Source organism: Coptis chinensis, chromosome 5, assembly GCF_015680905.1.
Source record: "Coptis chinensis isolate HL-2020 chromosome 5, ASM1568090v1, whole genome shotgun sequence".
Taxonomy (NCBI): Eukaryota; Viridiplantae; Streptophyta; class Magnoliopsida; order Ranunculales; family Ranunculaceae; genus Coptis; species Coptis chinensis.
Window position 1 is genome coordinate 56,762,786 of NC_141460.1, and position 21,674 is coordinate 56,784,459.

General features: G+C 35.0%; 1 protein-coding gene and 2 long non-coding RNA genes across 3 annotated transcripts; 2 read left to right on the forward strand and 1 right to left on the reverse strand.

Annotated features, from left to right (window-relative positions):
- Positions 1–4,279: 4,279 nt before the first annotated feature.
- LOC147498073 (uncharacterized) lies at positions 4,280–5,994 on the reverse strand. Its single transcript, XR_015194205.1, has 3 exons — positions 5,901–5,994; positions 5,775–5,802; positions 4,280–5,311 (listed from the first exon to the last, which is right to left on the reverse strand). It is a non-coding gene; the product is annotated as an uncharacterized LOC147498073 (long non-coding RNA).
- A 2,091-nt stretch (positions 5,995–8,085) lies between these two features.
- Positions 8,086–16,020, forward strand: LOC147498074 (uncharacterized). The gene is made up of 3 exons (XR_015195369.1): positions 8,086–8,173; positions 11,500–14,032; positions 14,133–16,020. It is a non-coding gene; the product is annotated as an uncharacterized LOC147498074 (long non-coding RNA).
- A 3,529-nt stretch (positions 16,021–19,549) lies between these two features.
- On the forward strand, positions 19,550–21,674 carry LOC147498075 (protein RICE SALT SENSITIVE 3-like). Its single transcript, XM_086559023.1, has 7 exons — positions 19,550–19,870; positions 19,996–20,049; positions 20,184–20,360; positions 20,444–20,549; positions 20,625–20,666; positions 20,768–20,824; positions 20,996–21,674. The coding sequence occupies exons 1-7, from the start codon at positions 19,734–19,736 to the stop codon at positions 21,482–21,484; spliced, it is 1,062 nt and encodes a 353-aa protein (XP_086415149.1). The 5' UTR covers positions 19,550–19,733; the 3' UTR covers positions 21,485–21,674.

Consider the following 21,674-nt stretch of genomic DNA (forward strand, 5'->3'; position numbering starts at 1 on the left):
GATATCAACTACTTGAGCCATTTCTTGGTTACCAAAAAAAATTGTGCACACTAAATACGGTTGGTTAAGGTAAGTGGTTATCATCACTCATTTCTCTGTAACACTTGTGTTTGACCTTTGTGAGGTTATTTTTTTTTTTAGCATGGGCATGTTGCCAAGCCATAATGGATTTGCTTGTTACCTATATGAGTAATGCTAAACTTTGTTTACAAAATACATGTCGACTTATAACCATAAGAACGTGGTATGTATTAGTTGACTAGTTTTTTTTTGGGAGTATAGAAGGTCCTTGACTCATGACTAGTCCAAAACACTAGATTGGAATGATTATTTTTTCTAGCCTTCCGTGAAATTAAATTATTTCATCCGGGTTGTTTGATAGTTGATGTTTTGATAATTGTATGCACTTGTGTTAGGAGGAGGTAGGACAAATGGGCTTATGATAGCAAGCATACAAGTTAATACAACTATTTAGCAAGGACTTGAGCAAAATTGACAGAAAGTTTGGTATTCCTTACTGGCGGCGGGAAGTTTCCCAATGTTTTGCGAAAGTTGGATAGTCTTTTGTTTTTGGTTAAGAGTAAGTGGAGACTCCCCAACCCGGCGTTCTTTGCAACTGCTTAAAAGTTCCCAAATGTTTGTAGTAAGTTGTATACTCCCAAGCGGGCATGTTATGGTTGTCTTTCTCTTTCATAGTGGTGCTAGAATTGGCTTTGGTATTGTTGAAGTGTTCAATTGATGATTTTTTGATAATTGATTAATAACCTCTCTCTTTTTGCAGCTCTATGGCTTGTAAGTTTAGTCACGTCATGAGCTTATTAATCAAGGGAGAACACAACAAATGCTATGAAGGTAGTTACATGCAATTTAATGCTTCCTATACAGTTAGTTGAAATTTATCAAGTCAAAAGCAACACAATATTATATGTAACTTCAAAGTGTTACTATATGGGGTTGATTTTGTAGTCATTATTTTGTAGTCAATCTTTGCAATACTTGTGCATGAAAATTTGGAATCTAGGTTCACAAGTGGTACTGCATTGTTACAAGCTAGGAAGTTCTTTTTTTTTTTTTTTCATTTTTTTAATCTATTGAAAATATGTTGTCTATTGTAACAACTTCAACATATCCTACACATTATTGGGATAGAATATATTTTTTCAAGTAAAGGTAATATGTTCATTTTTTCAAGCTAAACAAATCCTACACATTATTGTCTTTTTATTTGAAAAGTATATGTTTACATATGTTGTGAGTCTATATGTTAGGGCCCATATCAACCGGTTCCAGAATTATACAATGAAGTTTATGAGGGAAGTAGTAGAAGCTTGTTCAACTGGATCATTTGAAAATAAGGTATTAAAAAGTTTTGACAAACACTTTATTTGGCTCAAAAGAATTAAGCCTTATTCTTATATAGTCACTCCACATGTTGTGCTTTGACTCATCCAGATGAAAAATTTAGAACTGAAGGAGACATACCGCAAGATGAACTTGACGGTGTTCGACTTCGACATTATTCGAGTTCATCCAGAAAATGGGGTGTTTCAGTAGGAAGCCGAATGAGGATGAGTTTTAGCTATGTTCGACCCTCCAAATTTATGAGTCTTACCTTTTTTAATTTATGAAAAAGAATTTGAAGTTTGTTTTCTTAGTGCACTCAAAAAATTAATAGAAGTTTTTTTATTATTATTATCTTTTTTGCAATGTTTGATAGTTTATTGTACATTTTGAAATTTGTTGGGAAGATGGAAATGTTAATGTTGTATGTAGGCAAGGCAAATTTTGTTATGCGAGGTTCGGTTTTAAGTGGAAGATCATTACTAGCATTATATATATATATATATATATATACCACGGTTTATAAACTAGTGTTTAGTATAACTATATACCACGGTATTATAACACACACACTAATATAAACCACGGTTTCAATAGCTTATATGTCACGGTTCTGTTGACAACCGTGGTATATAATGGGCATACAAACTACGGTTCTTTGAAAAACCGTGGTATCCGTTAAACATATATACCACAGTTTTGCTATTATTATATACCACACCACCTATTGTCAATAACGATTGGTAAATATATTTATACCACACTTAAAAACAGTGGTATAAGTGTCATTCTGTAGTAGTGTTAGAATTTTAATATGATGAGTAGTTATAATTCAATGGGAAATGATGGGTTGATGACTAAAGGCTAAAACCTCCATTAGAGGGTTGATGAAGCTTTGATGAAAACTTAGTGGTATAGTGTAGTAGCGTTGTAGAATCTATTCCACTCTAGGAATTAAATGATTAAGCCATGAGAATGGGTGGACGACCTCACATGCTAGTTAGTATTTGGTAGAAATGCCATGAACACTAGGGATTAGAACTTCGAAATTCTTGCCGTAAGAACGTAAGAATCGAGATACAAGAATCTATGCTAGGTTATTAAGTTGGATTCGAGGTGGATTCGATTCCCCTCTAATCCTTTATCTAGATTCAAAACAATCATATTTTCATAGCATTTCGTAGTTTAAATTCAACATAATCAATTTCATATTGTATCGTAGTATAACACCCTTATTCTCACCAGACTTAAAAACGATTAATTAGACTAGAAAACATTCCATGCTAGAGAACTAGGAGTGGAATGAATTTGTTACTCCACTCTATTTCGATAGAATTGATAGTAGAAACTTTGATAAATATAGACACATTTAAAAGTTTTAGTTTACTTACGTTTTGAGTTCATCGTTCATTTCGTAGGTAAACTATTCAATTTTATGTTATCACTCATGCATATAGTAAATTTACGTTCTTCAATGATAGGCCTAAACCTGGCCCTCGTACCTTTATAAAAAACTAGATAATTTGCCCGGCATTCGCCGGGCTTACTACATTAATAGTTGATGATGAAAGTACTCAAATGTCTTAAAATTTGATTGAATACCATTAAATGTACGAACAAAGCATGTAGTACAACTTATTTGATATCTTTCTCTATAACTTTCTTATTAGATATCAAATGCTTGAAAAAAATGTTAGCTATCGGATTAATATGACATAACCACCTCTCTAAAAGGTATACAATGGTGAGAGAGGGAGTCATCCATGGATATATTGGATTTTCCGAAAGGAAGCATCGAAATTAGATACAATATCAATTCAAAAGAAAAATGAATGCATAAATTAATAATAGAGAGAAATTGAAAACAACAATAATAAGAAAAAGGAAAAGGAAAAAACATACCTGATTTAGTGTAAACAGAGCGGCAGAATTGGTGCGTCAAGAGACCAAAAAGTAGAAGAGAAAGCTGCGAAAAGTATAGAAAGCAGAGTTTGATATGGTTTAATAAAAATCCCAAAGTTTCCAGTCAAAAAATCTTGGACCTCGTAAGCAAATGTAAATGAATCCTTAGCTTTTCAATAGATTAGCCGATAAATTGATTATCGAAGAGTGAGAGCAATTAAGGTTTTAATGGAGACAACAAACGGTGGGAAAACGATCATTTCACATGATTTCCGACATCAGTGCATATAATTAGTTTCAAGTAATGAAAAATAACATTTGAAATAATTCGGGTCATAGATAAATGCATTTTAAGATTTTAATTCAATGCAACAAAATACAAATATATAAACCGTGAGTCAAATATAGTTATAGGTAAAGTACCTTCTAACACTGAAATGTAGAGATTCCATTTACTTAGGTTGTCTTTCAATATAGCCCACAGATGGAACCAAAAACCAAACCCCAAAAACTATTCTTGCGTGACCTAAAAGAATTTTGAGCATAAAATTCACAAAAGCTGTAAATATAGTCATTACTCACATTTTTACACATCCATCATGGGACGACGTAAGGTTGTGCTCTCCTGTGAGCATTCTCACACCGCTAACCTGAAAAGCAGAATGCAGAGCCATTAGCTCAAGCACAACTGGTGCCACTGTATCATGTATTCATAGACAACCTGTCTCCCCCTTGCAGGCAAACCCACGTAACCATTATATAGAAAAAAAATAAAAATAAAAAAAGCGGAATAGGCTTCCTAGGACAATTTCTATTAATAAAAAGTTTGATGCACCAAAAATTGATATATAATAAAAATGACAGTGATGCAAACAACAATAAAAAATAGATGATGACATCAAATGGATAAAGAGAGAGTAAAGCAAACTAAGTAACTAACATTGTAACTGATGATGACTTGGCGAGGTAACTTTACAACCACAGGTATCCATAAGAAATAGAGAATGAGAATATCTTATAACATAAATAGTTGCAAAGAAACTAACTACATAAATACATACAGAGGTAGGTGAACAAAATTTCCTAGAAATAACCTTTTGTACAAAGAGAGGTTTCGTCAAGGGGTGGAACCTGAACACCAGTGGCTAATCCCATCAGTAGCAACTCAGTGCCTCATACTTCACTGAAATTTAATGGTTAAAATTGGCTTTTGATAGCATGTTTGCGACAATAACTATATCTCTACAAAACCTTTCACGGAAAGTTGTTGCTGCTCCAGTTGCTATTGCAGCCACTGAGGATTTCTTCTCAAGCAACTTGGTGTTGCTAAGACTATAATTTGATGGAGCCGACTTACAACTTTGGTTCACCCCAGTAGGTTTAAAATTACTAATGACATCCAATGTTGATATATTCATTTTTTTTTCTTGCAATGGACACTGGGACTTGGACTATAACCTTCAATGTTGTTGCTTGTGCAGCAACAGTTTTCTGCTTGCGCCTTTCTGCTACTTCCTCCCCCATGACTATAGCCATCACACTTGAATAAGCTTTCTGCAACAATCGATAGAGCAATAGATCGAGCCGACATCCGTGCCTGATCCTTGACCAAATCAAGATCACAATAGTCCAAGAACTCACACCGATCAATAAAATTTAACGACTTATCTGGCCCATGTCGCAAGCAAAGCAATAAGTGTGCCCTCTCCAATTCCGACCGAGAGCATCCCCTCCTTAATCCAATTAATCCAAACTAAGCAGCTAGTTCTAAAATCTTACACCACAAAACAAAGAAAAAAATAACGAAATAGTTATACATGTGCAAGCTCCAATTTCACATTGCCTCTTCTCATATGCTACGAGCACACACTTCAAAAGATTTGACAATTTCAACAGAAAAAGAGGAGAGGAAAAAGCTTAACTTCACATACGTTTGATTTATCTCCTTATCATTCAGACCACCAATCATCCGCAGACATTTTACATAAGATGGAACAAAAAACAGACCCGCTTCATCTTTATCCAGTGTCTGAAACTTCGACTTGAGTAGCAACTTGTGTATCTTAACCTACAAAGTTATTAAAAAAAAATGACAATTTCAACAGAAAAAGAGGAGAGGAAAAATCTTACCTTCACATACGTTTGATTATCTCCTTATCATTCAAACCACCCATCATTCGCACACATTTTACATAAGATGGAACAAAAAACAAACCCATTGAGTAGCAACTTGTGTATCTTAACCTACAAAGTTACTAAAAAAAACTATGCATTTCACTCAAAAACATCCAACATACCAAAATGTAGTACTTAAAAAAAAACATCAAATGCCCAACATATACATTCATCAAATTGCACAAAAACCATGAAATTCAACATAATCCCAGCTCAATAATCGACATTTCCAATCCTTAAAAATTAGAAGGTGAAGCACTAATTCCAAGAGCTATAAATTCACAAAAAGATTAATTTTTTATTTAATACCAACTAAATTATTTTCACTAATTTATTACCCATATCAAAAAAGTTACCTGGTTAACTTAAGAGTCGTTGTGTTTCCTGAACAATGAAAACAAACAATCAATGGTTTAAAAAAAATGGGCTCTTTTAAGAAGGAAGATTGAAAGAAGGATCGAGAAGTTTGAAAAGAAGCAAACCTTGATGATTCTTCGAGGTAGATTGTTGCTCGCCATTGAAATTCAAGAAACAGAGAGAGAGAAAGCGAAAGTGAAATTGAAGGAAAGTAGACAGAGACCGTTTTTTTTTTTTGTAATATTAGCTTTTTCGGTTTTTTTTTTTTTTTGGAGAAGAAAGGTTTGGGGTTTGTCGAAAGGGAAGGTTATCTGTATTGGGTTATTACTATTAGGGTTATTTAGGCGTTAGTCCTACTTTTTATGGGGTATTTAGGCTTTAGTCCTAAAATTATCGATTATTAGGTTTTAGTCCTACTTCCATCTTCGATTTTCTTAAATGACCAAAATACCCTTAGAGCATGTTTATCACGTGACTTGAAATTGCATAAAAGTAGGACCAAAACCTAATTTACCCAATTACAGGAGGGGTAGATCCTAAAAATGAGATTCGACTACACAACACAATGTTATGTTCATTGAGGCCTTTGAATTGGAGTGCTACATTTATGGGATAGAAATCCGTTTTGTCTTGGGAGACAATTGTTCATCAACTTTGAGCACTAAGAGGGAGCAAATTTGTCTTAATAAGGACATAGTAATTATCACTAGGATCGAATTTAATCATTGGTAAATTAAGTTAGTTTGTTGAACTAAAGGTTTCTTCATGACATATTTGTTGTATCAATTTGATTTTCTTATTTACTTAACAATAAATATAATTTTATAATAAGTTTTCTACATAAATTACATCTGCCATTCGATCATTGATAGTTTTCAACTTGATGAATTAGGTGAGATAATGAGGGAAAATTATTCTCACTCTCCCCTTAGATTCGCTTTACGAGTGCATGAGAGAAGACGAGTGGGCGGAGATTTCAATTTTTTTTCCGTTTGTTTAGTCTTACTGGAGCACTAGTTTAATACAATAATGTCCATTTAGTTTTAATCAAGTATATTATGGGCTCACTAAAACCATTTATGGGCCTTGGGCTTTTCTTAGCTAGAAGGTCTCTCTGTCCACGTGTCACTCTCTTTAGAGAAGAATCTCAATTCGAGCCGTAAATTCTTCACTATATATTTGTATTAAACACAGGACTCGTCAATATTTTTATTTTTATTTTTATCCAATGAATGTAGCACTCCAATTCAACACATGCGACTCCAATATTTATATTTGTATGTGTTGTGTAGTCGAATCCCATTTTTAGGATTTACCCCTCCTATAATTGGGTAAATTAGGTTTTGGTCCTACTTTTATGCAATTTCAAGTCACATGATAAACATGCTGTAAGGGTATTTTGGTCATTTAAGAAATCGAAGATAGAAGTAGGACTAAAACCTAATAATCGATAATTTTAAGACTAAAGCCTAAATAAATACCCCATAAAAAGTAATACTAAAGCCTAAATAACCCTTACTATTAATTGCGAATAATTGTAAAAATAGGGCGTGTATTTCATTTTTTTACTACTGAATAATTGTAAAAGCTGGGGTGTCTACCTTTGAGAAAAAAGGGGACAGAGGTGGCTTCCTGGTGGCATTCTGGACTGTTAAGTATTAATTGTATTTGATTGTGACTATTTGGTTAGGTTTGGTTAAGAACGCAAAACTCTCTCACAGAAAATAAACCAGTGCTATACACCGATATAGTGCCGTGTCTGCGAACATTCTTGAATCTTGGAAAACAGCATAATATATGCCAATCCGGTATTTCAACAAGCCGACATATGAGACATCGATATTTTGTCCAACAATTGCAATATATTTCACAAGAGAGAGAGAGAGTGGGGGGAGGGGCATTCTCATTTTGGGTTTTCTTTCTCTGTTATTTGAAGAAATCATTGAATGGAGAAGATGGGCACAAGTGAAACTGAATTTGATGATCTTTTTAATCAAAAGAAACGTGTCAGGAATCCTTTCGTCCCCATAGGTACCTACTACTTTTTTTTTAACCCAATGAATTTAAAATGTCTGGTTTTGCACATGCTTGACAGATTATAGGGAATATGGATGGAAATATTTTATCTTTAACTAATCTTTAAAAGTATTTAAGGTGCACTAATAACTGCGGGGGTGCTCACGGCTGGCTTGATAAGTTTCAGACAAGGAAATTCTCAGTTAGGCCAGAAGTTAATGAGAGCTCGTGTGGTTGTTCAAGGTGCAACAGTGGCCTTAATGGTTGGAACTGCTTACTACTATGGGGAAAAAATATAACAGTTTTAACTCATTGTTATAGTTATTTTTGTACCAATGCAGCATCATAGCCTATTCTTCAAGGGGATTTCTGTATGATGTTGGTAAGTGCAGTATTATTTCTTTTGAGAACACAAGCTTCATCTCCTTTTGTATTGAAGTGAGTACAAAATAAGGAATTAAAAGAATGCTCCAAAGATCTCGTGTTTTGCATATAAAAATTAGATAATAAATCATATCTAGTGTGAAATTAATATGTCTTGTGATGTGAAAAATTAGCAAGTGTGAACCACCATTTGAAGATATAATACTCAATATTCTTTGCTATGTGCATTTTATTTATATTTTAATTTAATTTCTTGAAAATTGAATTTTTTGCCATTAATAACCATAACAGTTGGAGCTACTATGTTTTTTTGCTACTAAGTTGGTTACTTGCTTTTGTCTTCAAAGGTGTCGATATGGGAAAAAGGTTTTGGGAAGAAGTGCTTATAGGTGTTCTTTGAGCTCAAACGATTGTATATTTCTATGGAATGGAGTGTGTTGAGATGTTGAAATATATAAGTTCATGGGCTTCTCCACTTATCGCCAATTGGTTTTAAGTTGGATGCCCATCTTCAATAGAGAGGTTTGTCTGTAAAATATTGTATGAGCTAGGTACGGATAAGGTTGGCATAGTTAGTCACAGATCAGAAGTTATCTACTGCTTTAGGAGCTTGGAATAGTATATCTAACATGGGGTTAATGGATTATATTTGATTTGGCGGAAGTCCTGTTCGTAAGGTTTATAAAGGATAAACTTCCATATGGATTGGTGCTAAGAGTTCTTTTAGGAAGAAGTATTTACCATCAGAGCGGAAGAGGCATCAAGATACCTTTGTGTACTCACCTGGTAGCTTAAGTGTCATTTTCTTAGTATCAAGTGCTTTGAATAGACAATGCTGGACAAGGATGACATTCTTAGTATAAAGTTATCAACTATATGCTGTATTTGTCATTGACTGATCGATTTGTGAGCCACCTTTTCAATGGAGGAATACATGTTTGGGTGACATGGTTTATAGTTCTTGATCAACCCTTGACTATAGATTGGTTAACACCGAACTGAGATCAGTCAGGTACTGAAGGAACCTTAATTGGTCCGTTATTGGATTAAAATCATACCCCCTTCGAAATTGGACCCATGGTATCTTGGAGGAAGTTTCCTTGATGGGTCCCCTAGGACTAGCAGTCCTCATGAAGTCTGGTGTGTTTCTTGATTGATTGTGACCAATAAAGTGTCACCTAATGCACCCAAAGTTGCAATTCTCCAACACTGTGAACCAATCACATGGGTGTAGTTTATGGAAGGGAATCGTTGCGAATCTTGCTGATTTCGAGAGAAATATCTCATTTAAAGTGAGGTGTGGCAACAAATTTCGCTTTTGGAGAGATGCGTGATGTGCGAACACTCCCTTGCAAGTGAGATTCCCTGGTATTTTCAGATTCGCAATCAAGAAATAAGGTCTTGCAGCGGACCACTTCACCATCATTAATGGGCACTACTTTGTGGAACCTCCACTTAAGAAGACCGGTTTGTGAATGGAAGATACAAGCTTATGATGAAGTGATGCAGGTGTTAGAAAAGCAATGTTTTAATGATGAACAAGATGCTTGGGTCTGGAATTTGTCTAACAAAGGAATTTTTAGTGTCAAGAGCTATTACAAGAAGATTGAAGAACTATCTAGGGAGGCAAAACAGATGGTAATTGAGAGTTTTCCTCATAAGCTTGTATGATCAGTTGCTATACTTCTAAGATGACTCCTCATATGGGCTATCTTGTGGGGCAGATTGCAAACTTTAGGTAATCTATCACAAAGGGGAATGGTGCCAATGAAATGCAGATTGTGTAACGACTTGAATGAGTCAATCCATCATCTCTTCATTGACTATCCTATATCTAGACAAATATGTAGATGTCTGCTACAAGGCGTTGTCGATATTGAATGCAGGTTATTTTTATCTATTTCTGTCAAAGTGCTTTTGGAACAGTGGCCTAGAAGACGGTGGAATTTTGGAATTGATGGTCAATTGGGATATTCAGGGACTAACATAGTTATGTCGGTGTGCTGCTTAGGGGTCCTTGCGGTGAATCAGGGCAACTGTGTAAAGCAGGAGTTGGTTCTTTACAGGGGGTAACATGTCTGTTGGTTTGGGTTTGGTGAAAAGTGAAAACCTCCCTCACTTAGCATTTCCGTCAGACTTTGGTAGGCAATACTTAAGTTATCTTTGTCCTTCCTGGTTCAAACACTTTTCTGTCAGTTGATTGTAGCTTAAAATATTTGTTTGTTATAAAAAAGTTTTGTTCACCAAAGAAAAATAAAAAAAATGGCACGAAATTAGAATTTTAATATTATCTTAGAATCTTTCTTTAATCGGGAACTACTATCTATATGATGAAAGCGTCATTCTGGTTCAGCTGATCTGCTTTCTTAGAACGGCTTAGACTGTGTGCATCTGCACCAAGTATTTAGAATTTGAGCGACACTTTTGTGTTGCTAGCAGCATTGCTTTGTTTCTCCTTATGTAATAATTGATGAGTTTTGATGTCTGTTGAATTTTCAGTTACAAGAAATATCGCTGTTATTTTAGATAGTGTTGTGCTAGACTGCTAGTTGTTAAGGAGGTCACAAGTCTGATTGAAAAAATATACATAATTTTCATTTATTATTAGTTTTGTGTGTAATATGTGATATGTAGTAAAATGTGGTTGAAGTGCGTTACAGGAAAAGTGAGAAGTGGGTTATAGCATAAGATACAAAGATATCATTATGAACATCGTGGCGGGAGCTTTCCTTCGATACCACCTCTGTCTTATACTGACTTAAGATTAAACTTTTTAAATAAAAATATTTATTTATTCGTACTTTAGTATTTTTTTTTCTGTTATTTATTTTTGTTTGTGAAAGAATTTAACCGTGTTGTAAGATGTGAAAGGGATAAATAGAGAAACACTGGGAGCTGTAAAACAGTCTAGAACATGGAGATGTGTTTTTTTTTTGAGGGGAGGGGAGGGATTAACCAGTGGTTAGGCAGTCCCCAACCTTTATTAATTTGGAAACCTTTGATACATCCTCTTCTATTACATTAGACAGTGTTGCATGTAGGGGGAGTAGAATACATAAATACATGAAAAAGTGTGGAAAGGTAAACTTACTGGTTGCTTTCCCTGAAGATGTGTTGAATGTTTAAAACTTCAAAATTCAAATCTTCCAATCAGTAGCATGATAGAAGCATGGAGGTTCAGGCAGTACCAAGGGACACACTCTCTGCCTTGTATAATTTGCATTGCTTTGAGGGAATGAGTGAAAGTTCATGAGTAGGGTACATTGTAGTACTTTTTCTATAGTCAGTAGGGTTACTGATCTATTACGTGAGCTTCTTGTGTAGGCACTAAGGACTTTACCATGCATGTTCGTTAGAGACCACCATATCCACAACGTATAGCAGTAACTGAACCATCTGGTTTCGGCATGACGACTTCGGATTCTGGTCTGCACCAAGAGCACTCAGTAATTGTTACTATCCTGTAGTTAATTTGAATTACCAATTTTCGCATTAGATCCCGTGCTTCCACATTGTCTGGAACCTCTTTTACAGCACTCAAATGTTTTAATACCAAATATGTTACTTAGTGTCAGAATAGTAGGATGTTCTAAAAATTAGACATGACTTATTTATCTTCTACTGATTCAAAGAAGGTGACAATATGATGTTTTTGGATAACTGATTGATCCTTGACATAAATTCGCTTGGAAACATAGTATATCATTTCTCAAAATAGTTCATCAGATGAGTGGAGTTGGTCAGAGGTAACTTTTTGTATTTTTTTTAATAAAATCTTAGGGTTATGGCTCACCCTAACCTGCATTAAGTTCTTAAATATATCATTCTGCCTTTGTCCGCCTCAAAAATTGACTGAAATGACAAACTTTTTGGTTATGTTGGGTATTGATCTTCAAAAATAACAGAAATGACAAACTTTTTGGTTATGTTGGGTATTGATCTTCAAAAATAACAGAAATGACAAACTTGTGATGTTATATGTCATGTTATCTGTATTAGGTTTGAGTTTAATACTTTTTTACGCTAAAGTTCGCCAAAGATCCTCGTTGCATGGCTTTACAATTTATTAAGTTGTTAGTCCTTCATTTATGCCTTATCTGTTATCTCAGAAATCGATGTCGAAAACAGTCTTCTTTCCTTGTTGGAGGTTTGAAAGATATTTGGTATACGGTGTCATTTTTTGGGCTTTCTTATTTCTTGTAGATTCTTATGTTTACGACGTACATGATTTGCTCTCCTTGAAAATGATGTCTGCATACAAATGAGAAATTTGATGTTATATCTTATTGAGCTCTCCTTGAGAAATTTGATTCTCATCTTTATTTACTGTTATCTTTTTTAATCCTTACTCGAGTGGTGATGTATCATGATCATATGGTTAGTGTTAGTCAATCACCCTCTTATGGGGCTAAATCACGGCTTGATATGTTGGTTACATGAAAGTAATCAATCGTTGATCACACGAAAGATTAGCATGAACATGGAGTGCCATGTCTCCATAATTTTATGGAAAATATTGAACATCTCACCTACTAGGGCATGTACCCATGTGCAATCTCTTCTGTAAAGAGAGGAGCAAGAAAAAGTACCAGAATTTAGCATGAGTGAACACATGGTTGGAATCACATTAGACTGGAAAAACTGACCAGTGTGTAGTATGATTGATAATTGGGCATGACACTAAGGGGAGTCCATGACCTTGATATACCTTCGATAGTCATTTTGACGTCTCCAGTAGGGTTGAAATTCTCTTGAGCTGAATTTTTTTGAAAAAGTAAGGGTCTCTTTCAAACAAGCAGAAAAGTTGCACACCTTTGTGTGATCACATGTCCCTTTCCCTTCACCTCTTCCCCACATATCTCACTGAATTGTCCCACTACCATCAAAACTTAGATGCCTTTTCCTCATGTACATCATTTTTAGTCCCTTTCATGACTAGAAGATAAAATCATCAAAAGCATCCAGTCTCATCTTTTTTTTTTCTGCAATTATTGCTTGATCATATTATTCTCATTCTTTTAACATATATAACACCTATTACTTAGGCTAAGCCAAACTGATAACCAACTTAGTAGAAAATTAAAAAACACTTTGCAGTCCAGCTACATGAACTTGTTTCTGCTTGATACGAGCTTGAGCTACAGATTATCTCTCTTCCAGGTATGAGTCTAAAGTTGTAACTCTATTTTATCTCGATCGTTTGATTACCAAATGGTTGTTATATATTGTAATGGTAATATGTTATATTTTCAAGGAACAAGATATATGTTTGTACTGTGCAAGAAGTAGAGAATTTCCAGTAGATACATCCAGAAAATAGATGTTTCACCACTGTTTCTCCTGAAAGAGGTCTTTTTAAACTGGTTTAGGCTAAATTCTGACAGTAGCATCTTGTTAAATGACTTGGTTCACAGTTTTGACCACCTTTGGTTGTCTGCTACACTTACATTATTTCCTTTGGCTAGTGCAACAGGGACGTGGTACCTTATGGTCCAAAGCCCTGTATATGATCATTAACAACTCACTGAAGGCCCTACTGTGGTGCAGTTAATATGAATATGATTGGTACTTGGCCTATGGAATGGCGATAATGATTTAAAAGACTAGCATGCATCATTGCATCCTACGTTTGAGTACTAATTAGTTTTATTACAGATTCATTTTTGAGTAGCTTTAGATGTTTATGGACTTACAAGTGATATGATCTCTTACATATGCCATTCAGTAAGCGGGTGCTAATTAGAAGAAGGCCCTTACATTTTAACTGTTAGGATCGATCGTACAAATGCTATTTTTGTTGGTAGATATGCTTATTCTCACCATTGCTGCAAATGGTTTGGATGTGGACAATTCATATGTGAGTGGAAAGTCATGGATTACTGAAGTTACTAAAGAAAGATTTGTTTTACAGCATAAAAAGGTAAGTAGGGATGACAATCTTTTTACTTTGTTGGAAGGTACATCAACTTTTCACGACCAAAATTGTGACCAGCAAAGGCTTCACGTGGTGATATGAATTTTCTTGGTAAGAGAAGTTGGTATTGGCAGTGTTTTGAATCATTGACCACTTCACTTGAAAGTATTGCAACTCCCTCGCTCCTTTTGGCACCTTCTATTAGTCTCTCTCGGAGCCATATCTGATCATCTTCTCTAGGAAATCTTGATATTGTATTGAATCATTTGCTAGTGGTAAAGACTAAAGAGTAGGTTCATGGTATCCCTCTCCAGCTTCTCCTCTTTCACTGTTCAGCAATATATTCTTCTTAATGAAGTCGATGCTGATACATGCATGAATTTGGGGATAGGTTCTGAACAAACTTTGTAGTATCCAATGCCATTTGTCTGTGTACATGGGCCTTCATGTTGGTAATGTAGTACCAGAAAGTGTTTCTAGTAATGCCATTCATGCAGTCGACTTGCAGAAGTAAAAGAGGTTAAGACCTAGGCTTTGGGTGGTGAAAAATATACAAAGACACTCCTAACAACAGTTGTTGGGAATTGTGGGAATTTTATATTGTCAATGTATGACAGAAAAACCACTGGGCTCAGAGTGTAATAGGACATGTCAACACCTCAAGTAACACTGAAAATGAGATCTTAGATATCTGCGACTCTAATATGTAACCTTTTGTGCAAGAATCCTTGTGATTGATTACGTGTTTGCACGACAGGTAATGCAATCTTCCCACGAAACACATTGTACGTTCTAAACCAAACATTCCATAACATAAATAATTAAAAAGGAACAAATAAACCTGCTGGTATCTTTCTATTAGCAAAATCATGTAGGAGATCCTTTTCAGAATAGATTATTGGTCTTTGCTTTCTTGTCTGATTAAAAATCAACAACTTTTATAAGTCTGTTTGTATTTTATAAATTTACTTAAATGCTATACAATTTATATGATAACAGTGAACTAATGTTGTTTGCACAACTAATCATTGTTTTGTTTTTTCAGTCGGATAAGTGGGATTTGGTAATTTAATTGGTCCACTGATCTAATTACAACTCCTCCCCTGGATATATAGTAAACTTTTTATTCTATGCGATTATGTGAATAAATTAGTTCTGTATTTCACATGGAATATTATAAGGATGGATAAGAAGGGACTGCACTTTTATATAGAAAGAAAGGGATGGAAGGCAGTCCACACTCCACACCTGTCATCTTGACCAACCAGACTCTTCTGCCATATTTCCACCCATACTCATTTGATTTCCCCAATTCGATTAAACAAAGATGTATACTAAATTATATAACTTGTCCATTCCACCACTACCACCACCACTACCTCTTTCAACTAAATCCAAACCTCAGACACCAAACTTGCTCACATCACCATTCAGGCACTATTGCAGGCTCGCAGCAGTGGCTCACTCTTGTTTTAAATTTTCATACGGCATCGTACAAAATCGCACATTTGATACAGTTACAAAAGGACAAAGGCCAACATGGCCCTACAGTCAAAAAAATGTCAAGTATGACATTCACTAAGGCCCTCTGATCCAATTCTTGTTTGGCCCACCCTTCAGTGGTCAAGACACCATTAATTCACATGTTGGATCATATATAGCCAATTGTTTATATTAATACCTTAAATCAGATACCTCCTACAGGCTTGTATTATTATAACAGTAAACAATAAGCGCACATTACTAGACGGTTTTGGAGCGTAGATGCATCATGCATCAACCGATTCGTCAGGTGAAGGATGTAGGTTTGCTTGTTTATCCTGCAAATTTTAATTAGTCCACCAAAATTTCACTAAAAAGAAAAAGAATCATGTTTGTTGTTATATCAAAACTACAATAATATATCGGAATTTGCATTCTTCTTTCTTTTTTTTTTAGGATTTTGGTGGTGGAAACACCATTTGTTTTTCCATATGAGGTTACGAATTCAAATGACACGTGGAAAAGGTTATATAATCATGCACAGCATACTGTAGAATTCAAGAAAATTTCATATACAATTTCAGAGAATGAATGGACTAGTTGTATGTTCTTCCTTCTCAGCTTCTTACATTCAATACTATCAACAAAACTATGGTTTTGCTATGGATCAAGTCCTATTCAAGTATACCCATGTACCAATTTAATTTCTGATGAATACAATGTTTATAAACCAAAGTGTAAATCAAATACCCTCACGCACTGGTCCTCTCTTAGATCACTTCAACAAAATACGCCAATTTGAACAACTCTTTCTCCCACTCTTAAATATTTTCTTGCCAATTGCCATATTCATAAGAAACCAAAATATGAATTATTAAGATGGTAACGTGTGTCACTATCAAAAGATGAAGGAGACAAATGCTGAGTAAAGAGAGTAAATATGGTGTGATGAGTGATCTTCATGTATTTATACTTTTGATTTATTACTTCTTCAAAAGTCTTTTTCCTTGTTGATGGATGGTCAACGAATGAGATTAATTTGTCTGTCAAAACTTTCTTGGTGTCAGGGGAAGAGAAATGAAAGCTATATCTCAAGCTATCATCTCTGCAATCTCCCTTTGGTCATCATGCATTTGTAGGGAAAAAGGTATAGAGACTAGAGAGTACTCTGGTCTTTTACCAGAATCTTAGTGAAGTATCTTTCCAGCATCCAGTTTACCTCATTTTTCTGCTCTTACTGAGATTTTGAAGTACAATGATCATTTGGCTTCTCATCATGGTGTTCATATTAATTCTATATAATGTACATATTATCATAATTATTTCAAGTATTGGTTATTTAAATTTTACACAACATAAATTCATCTGCACGTTTCTTTTGATGATCTATAGGTCCGTTACTCAGTTAGTCAATAGATAGTTTTGATTGTTGCACTCTGTTTTAGAGTTGCGCATTGTTTCATTCTTCCATAACAACCTGAAAGTAATTGAATTATAGAACACATCTTCTTCACTCTTTGGCTTGCCGGTATGTTTTTTATATAAACTTGACGGATTCGTTCGAATTTTTTGCACACGATGTCCACATATAAATGGCCTCTATATGACTGTTTCTCCTTGTTGTTTTGTGTATGGAAATGCGTAATACTTTCCGAAATATGGAGGGGAGATACTTAACTTATTATGGTTTAATATAGGCCTAAGGCTCACGCAATTTGTGAATAATCGACAGCACCTCATCATTGGACCCAATCGTACATTGGTTGGACCAAACTGATGAACTTTGATGGTGCATTGAAGATTGGACACGTTGAGTGGTGCACATTTGGTGAATGTGGACATGTGGTCCTACGGTCTAGTACTGCTTTCGGGTGACCATCTAAAGTATGAAAGCAAAATATATCAAGGATGCATGCACATTACCACATATGTTAATTGAGAATCGAAGTTTGTTGATGTAGAGGCTTGCACGAGAAATAATATGATTGAGATTTCGTTTAGATTCAGGTTTCGAATTTATGTCTATTATGTTTGATATATAATCGTCATCTGATCATATCGTCCTGCCAGGCTCTACGTCATAATATAGGAAATCTTGGAGCTGCTCTACTTTTTTTCTTTCGATAATTTGGTGCTGGGTCGACTGATAGAGTCATATTGCACTTTACCAGTTGGGAGGTTTAGAACTTATGAAGTGTCCAATTGTTGTAACCTTTGCAATTTCTAAACTTACAGCTTGATAACAATTCATCATGGTTTGGTTAAGTTGTACTAAATTCCTGAATTCTTTTTTTCTTCTAATTATTACTTCAAATTTCAAAAGATATATTGAAATGGTGTGGGATTTTTTTCCTTGGAAGAAATGAGTAAAAACTAGTCTAGGGTGTCAGAGAAGCAAAGGGGTATGGACTATGGCGAGATATGGGTTTTCAAGATAGCAACGTAAGAGAGGGATTCACTCATGATGTAGATTTTAGAAGGTTTGGTCTTACTGATAATAATTGATACTTCCAGCTAAAAAGATAATAATTGATACTTGGCATAACAAAGAAATTAATGGGGAAAAGGAATAAAAGAAACAGTTTTTTGAACGGTGTTTTCTTATGGAGACCGTTGGGAAATGGGAAGAAAAAGTGGGCCTTACAAGATCATAATTGTAAGATGAAAGGGGACAGCTTTTCTGGAGCTACTCCCCAGAGTTGTTCTCAATTATGCATGGCAGATGAGTTTCTCTTTGAAATTATGGTTAAAATTATGGGAATTATGGTGCTGCAATGGTTAAAATTATGAAAGCAAATTTGAGGTGCAAATGTTTAGATTTCTTACATAATAATTTGTAGATTCATAATAAACTAATTACTATTAAAATAACACCGTAATGGAACTCTCAATTATTCTTTGGGGTATTATGCATGTGCTTCCCTAGTTCCGTCCTAGGCATACCACATATAGTGTTTTTGTGATTATATATTAATAGTGGAAAATCTAAAATGATGTTGGCTATCAGTTCAATACCTCTCCTTAAATGACATTTTTAGCATGTTTTAGTTTAATTTATTTGGTATGGACTCAGGGGCACTGAGCATGTGCGAGGAGTAGAGCCTCGAATTTGGAGGGCCCCAAAATTACCTATAACGTGTTGATTCCAAAATAAATCAAATTAATCTAAAATTCTAGCGTAAATTATTCTCTTTATTAAAAAAAATTCTCATATTATCTCTATTAAAATAGGAATTGAAATAATTGTTTTACTAATTAAATTATGTTTCCAAAATTAAGTTTTATTTCTCCCTTCAATTAAGTTAGACAGCAAGCCTAAAACAAGAAAACCAAAAATAAAAAGCAAAATAAAAATAAAGAAGACTGATAGTTATTTATTCTTCTTCCACACAATTTCACTCTCCAATTTTCAATTTTTACATTCTCTTTTCTTGTTCCATCAAATTTTCTACTTCAATTCTATATTATCTATAATTCTATTAGCTTCTTGGATAAATCTCAATTTATTTAAATGATATTCATGTGTTGGTGTTGCCTAATTTTTTAAGTGTTGCTCATGCAAATATGTATGTATTGATTTACTATTGTATCACACTGAAAAAACATTTGCTTTTATGGTTGAGGGCTCCGTTTCGATGTTATGCCAATGGCCCTATAAATCTCACAGCCCTGTATGTACTATGGAGGAAGGAAGGGTTGTGTTGGATCCCCTCTCCTTAAACTAATTCTTCAATACTTTATTAACATTAAAAAAAAAAATAAATATAACAAAATAAAAAGGAAAATATGATAATTTTTCTGTATACAACAATTCTTTTTTCCTTTTCTTTTTCTCCTCAAATTTTGTTTATTTATTTAATGTACTTATTTTTTGTTTTATTATTATTATACAGTTGTTGTGTGGATGTCAATGTCCATATGCCTTCCATGCCTGTTATCCATGTGTACAAAACCCTGGTCCATGCAGTAATGCAATCTGTAGTGAGGCTGCAGAGAACTTCTTTGTCAAAAATTGCATGATGAAATATTGATACTGTATTGAAAAAAGGAGGTGAGGGGGAAAAGAAGTATAAATGCAGCTATTATTCCAAGTTGATGGCTATTTTCATTTTTCCTAGAGTCAGTGAAAGAGGGGAAGTAGATTTTCGTCTGACAAGGTTAAATGGAGGAACACATTAACCCATTGGCTGTGACGCATCTTCTTCAACAAACCTTAAGAAGTTTGTGTATCCATGAGGACTCTCAATGGGTTTATGCAGTTTTTTGGAGGATCTTGCCTAGAAATTATCCACCACCCAAGTGAGAAAATCAGCAGAAGAAAGAGAAAACCAAATGAGCTGTTTCATTAAACTTCATTATTCTACAATAGAATTATATTATTTATTTCTTTATTATATACTAAGATTTTAATACACTTGTGACAGATGGGATGTTCAAGGAGGAGCTTATGATAGGTCAAGAGGAAACAGAAGGAACTGGTACTACATTCAGTTGTATAGTTATCGAGTCCTCAGTCTTATTCAGTTCTTCAGTACGTGTCAACAAATAACAAGTGCCCATAGTCTTTGAACTTGTGTGATATGATGATGCTTACATTGATTCTATGTACCAGGATCTTGGTATGGGAAGATGGATTCTGCAATTTTGCTGCTTCAATGGCAAGCGACGTAGAATCAGGTGATTATGGAGGTTCGTCCGCTTATGGTAACTGCGAATTCCAACACCTCAAAGGTCTGCAACCTGAGGTTTTCTTCAAGATGTCTCATGAAATCTACAACTTTGGAGAAGGGTGAGTAGAAACATGTCATCAAACCAATATACCTTTCAATGAGCTTAAACTGCAAAGCAAGTTGATGAGGTTTTTGTTGGCAGTTTGGTCGGTAAAGTGGCTGCTGACCATGGTCATAAGTGGATACATAAGGAACCTGGTGAACAAGAGATCAACTTTTTGTCTGCATGGAATAACACAGTAGATTCAGTAAGAAAATGGTTATCTTTGAAGAGCTAATGTTTTTTATTTGTACTTAATCTGACGTTTTATTGTGATTTTCAGCATCCAAGGACATGGGAGGCTCAGTTTCAATCGGGTATTAAGGTTTGTATACTTAGAACATATATTTAACTCATTCTTCTTTAACACACTGTCTTCTCGTGACTAAATATTTGTTTCCTTGATTTTCTTGTCAAATCTTGCAGACTATAGCTCTGATTGCAGTGAGAGAAGGTGTTGTTCAACTAGGATCAGTTAACAAGGTCTTTCTATCTTTCTCTCTCTCACACACACGCACACAAATCGCCACACGCACTAGTCACAGTCAGTAAATATCTGCAGTGGACTAACTAACTTTCCTTAACCAACTGATCTTTTGCTTTTCATTTCGATCGTTTAATTTGTTTTTCAACATTTCCTAATTGGTTGTGAAGGTTGTGGAAGATCTTAGCTACATTGTTCTTCTGAGGAAGAAGTTCCATTATCTCGAAAGCATACCCGGCGTCCTCCTTCCACACCCATCATCTTCTGCATACCCCTTCAGGACTGATGCACCAGAAACTTGGCCTTTCCATCCAAACCTTGCTCCTCAGCCGCCGCCAATGGAATTTTACAATCACTTCAATCAACAACCAATAAAGATAACTCCATCAATGAGCAGTCTCGAAGCACTTCTCTCGAAGCTCCCATCAGTTGTCCCAACAACATCCTCGTCGGGATATTGCGAACCAACCCAACAGTTTTTATCTTCTCAAAGGCCACTGGAACTCATGGGGATGGGGAATGTAGCAAAAGAGGAGATTGATAATGAGTATGGACATGAAAGGGACATGGGTGATAGCAGCAGTTCCATGTCTTTGTATCATCAGCAGCAGCATTACAACATCAATGTAAATAACTGCAGACCAAACAAGGGATTTTAATCCAAGGTTGATTATAAAGATCAACGCTTATTTATCTCTAACTTGTAGGTGTTAGTTACGTTGCAGTTTCAGTGAGTAACTTTAGCTTTTCCTGCTGTAAAGCTCAATGTAAAAAATGAACCTTCTTGTCATCTAAGACAGTGGGAAAGATATGAGGCATGATTCAGGCTGTTCATATGCCTTAGCACGA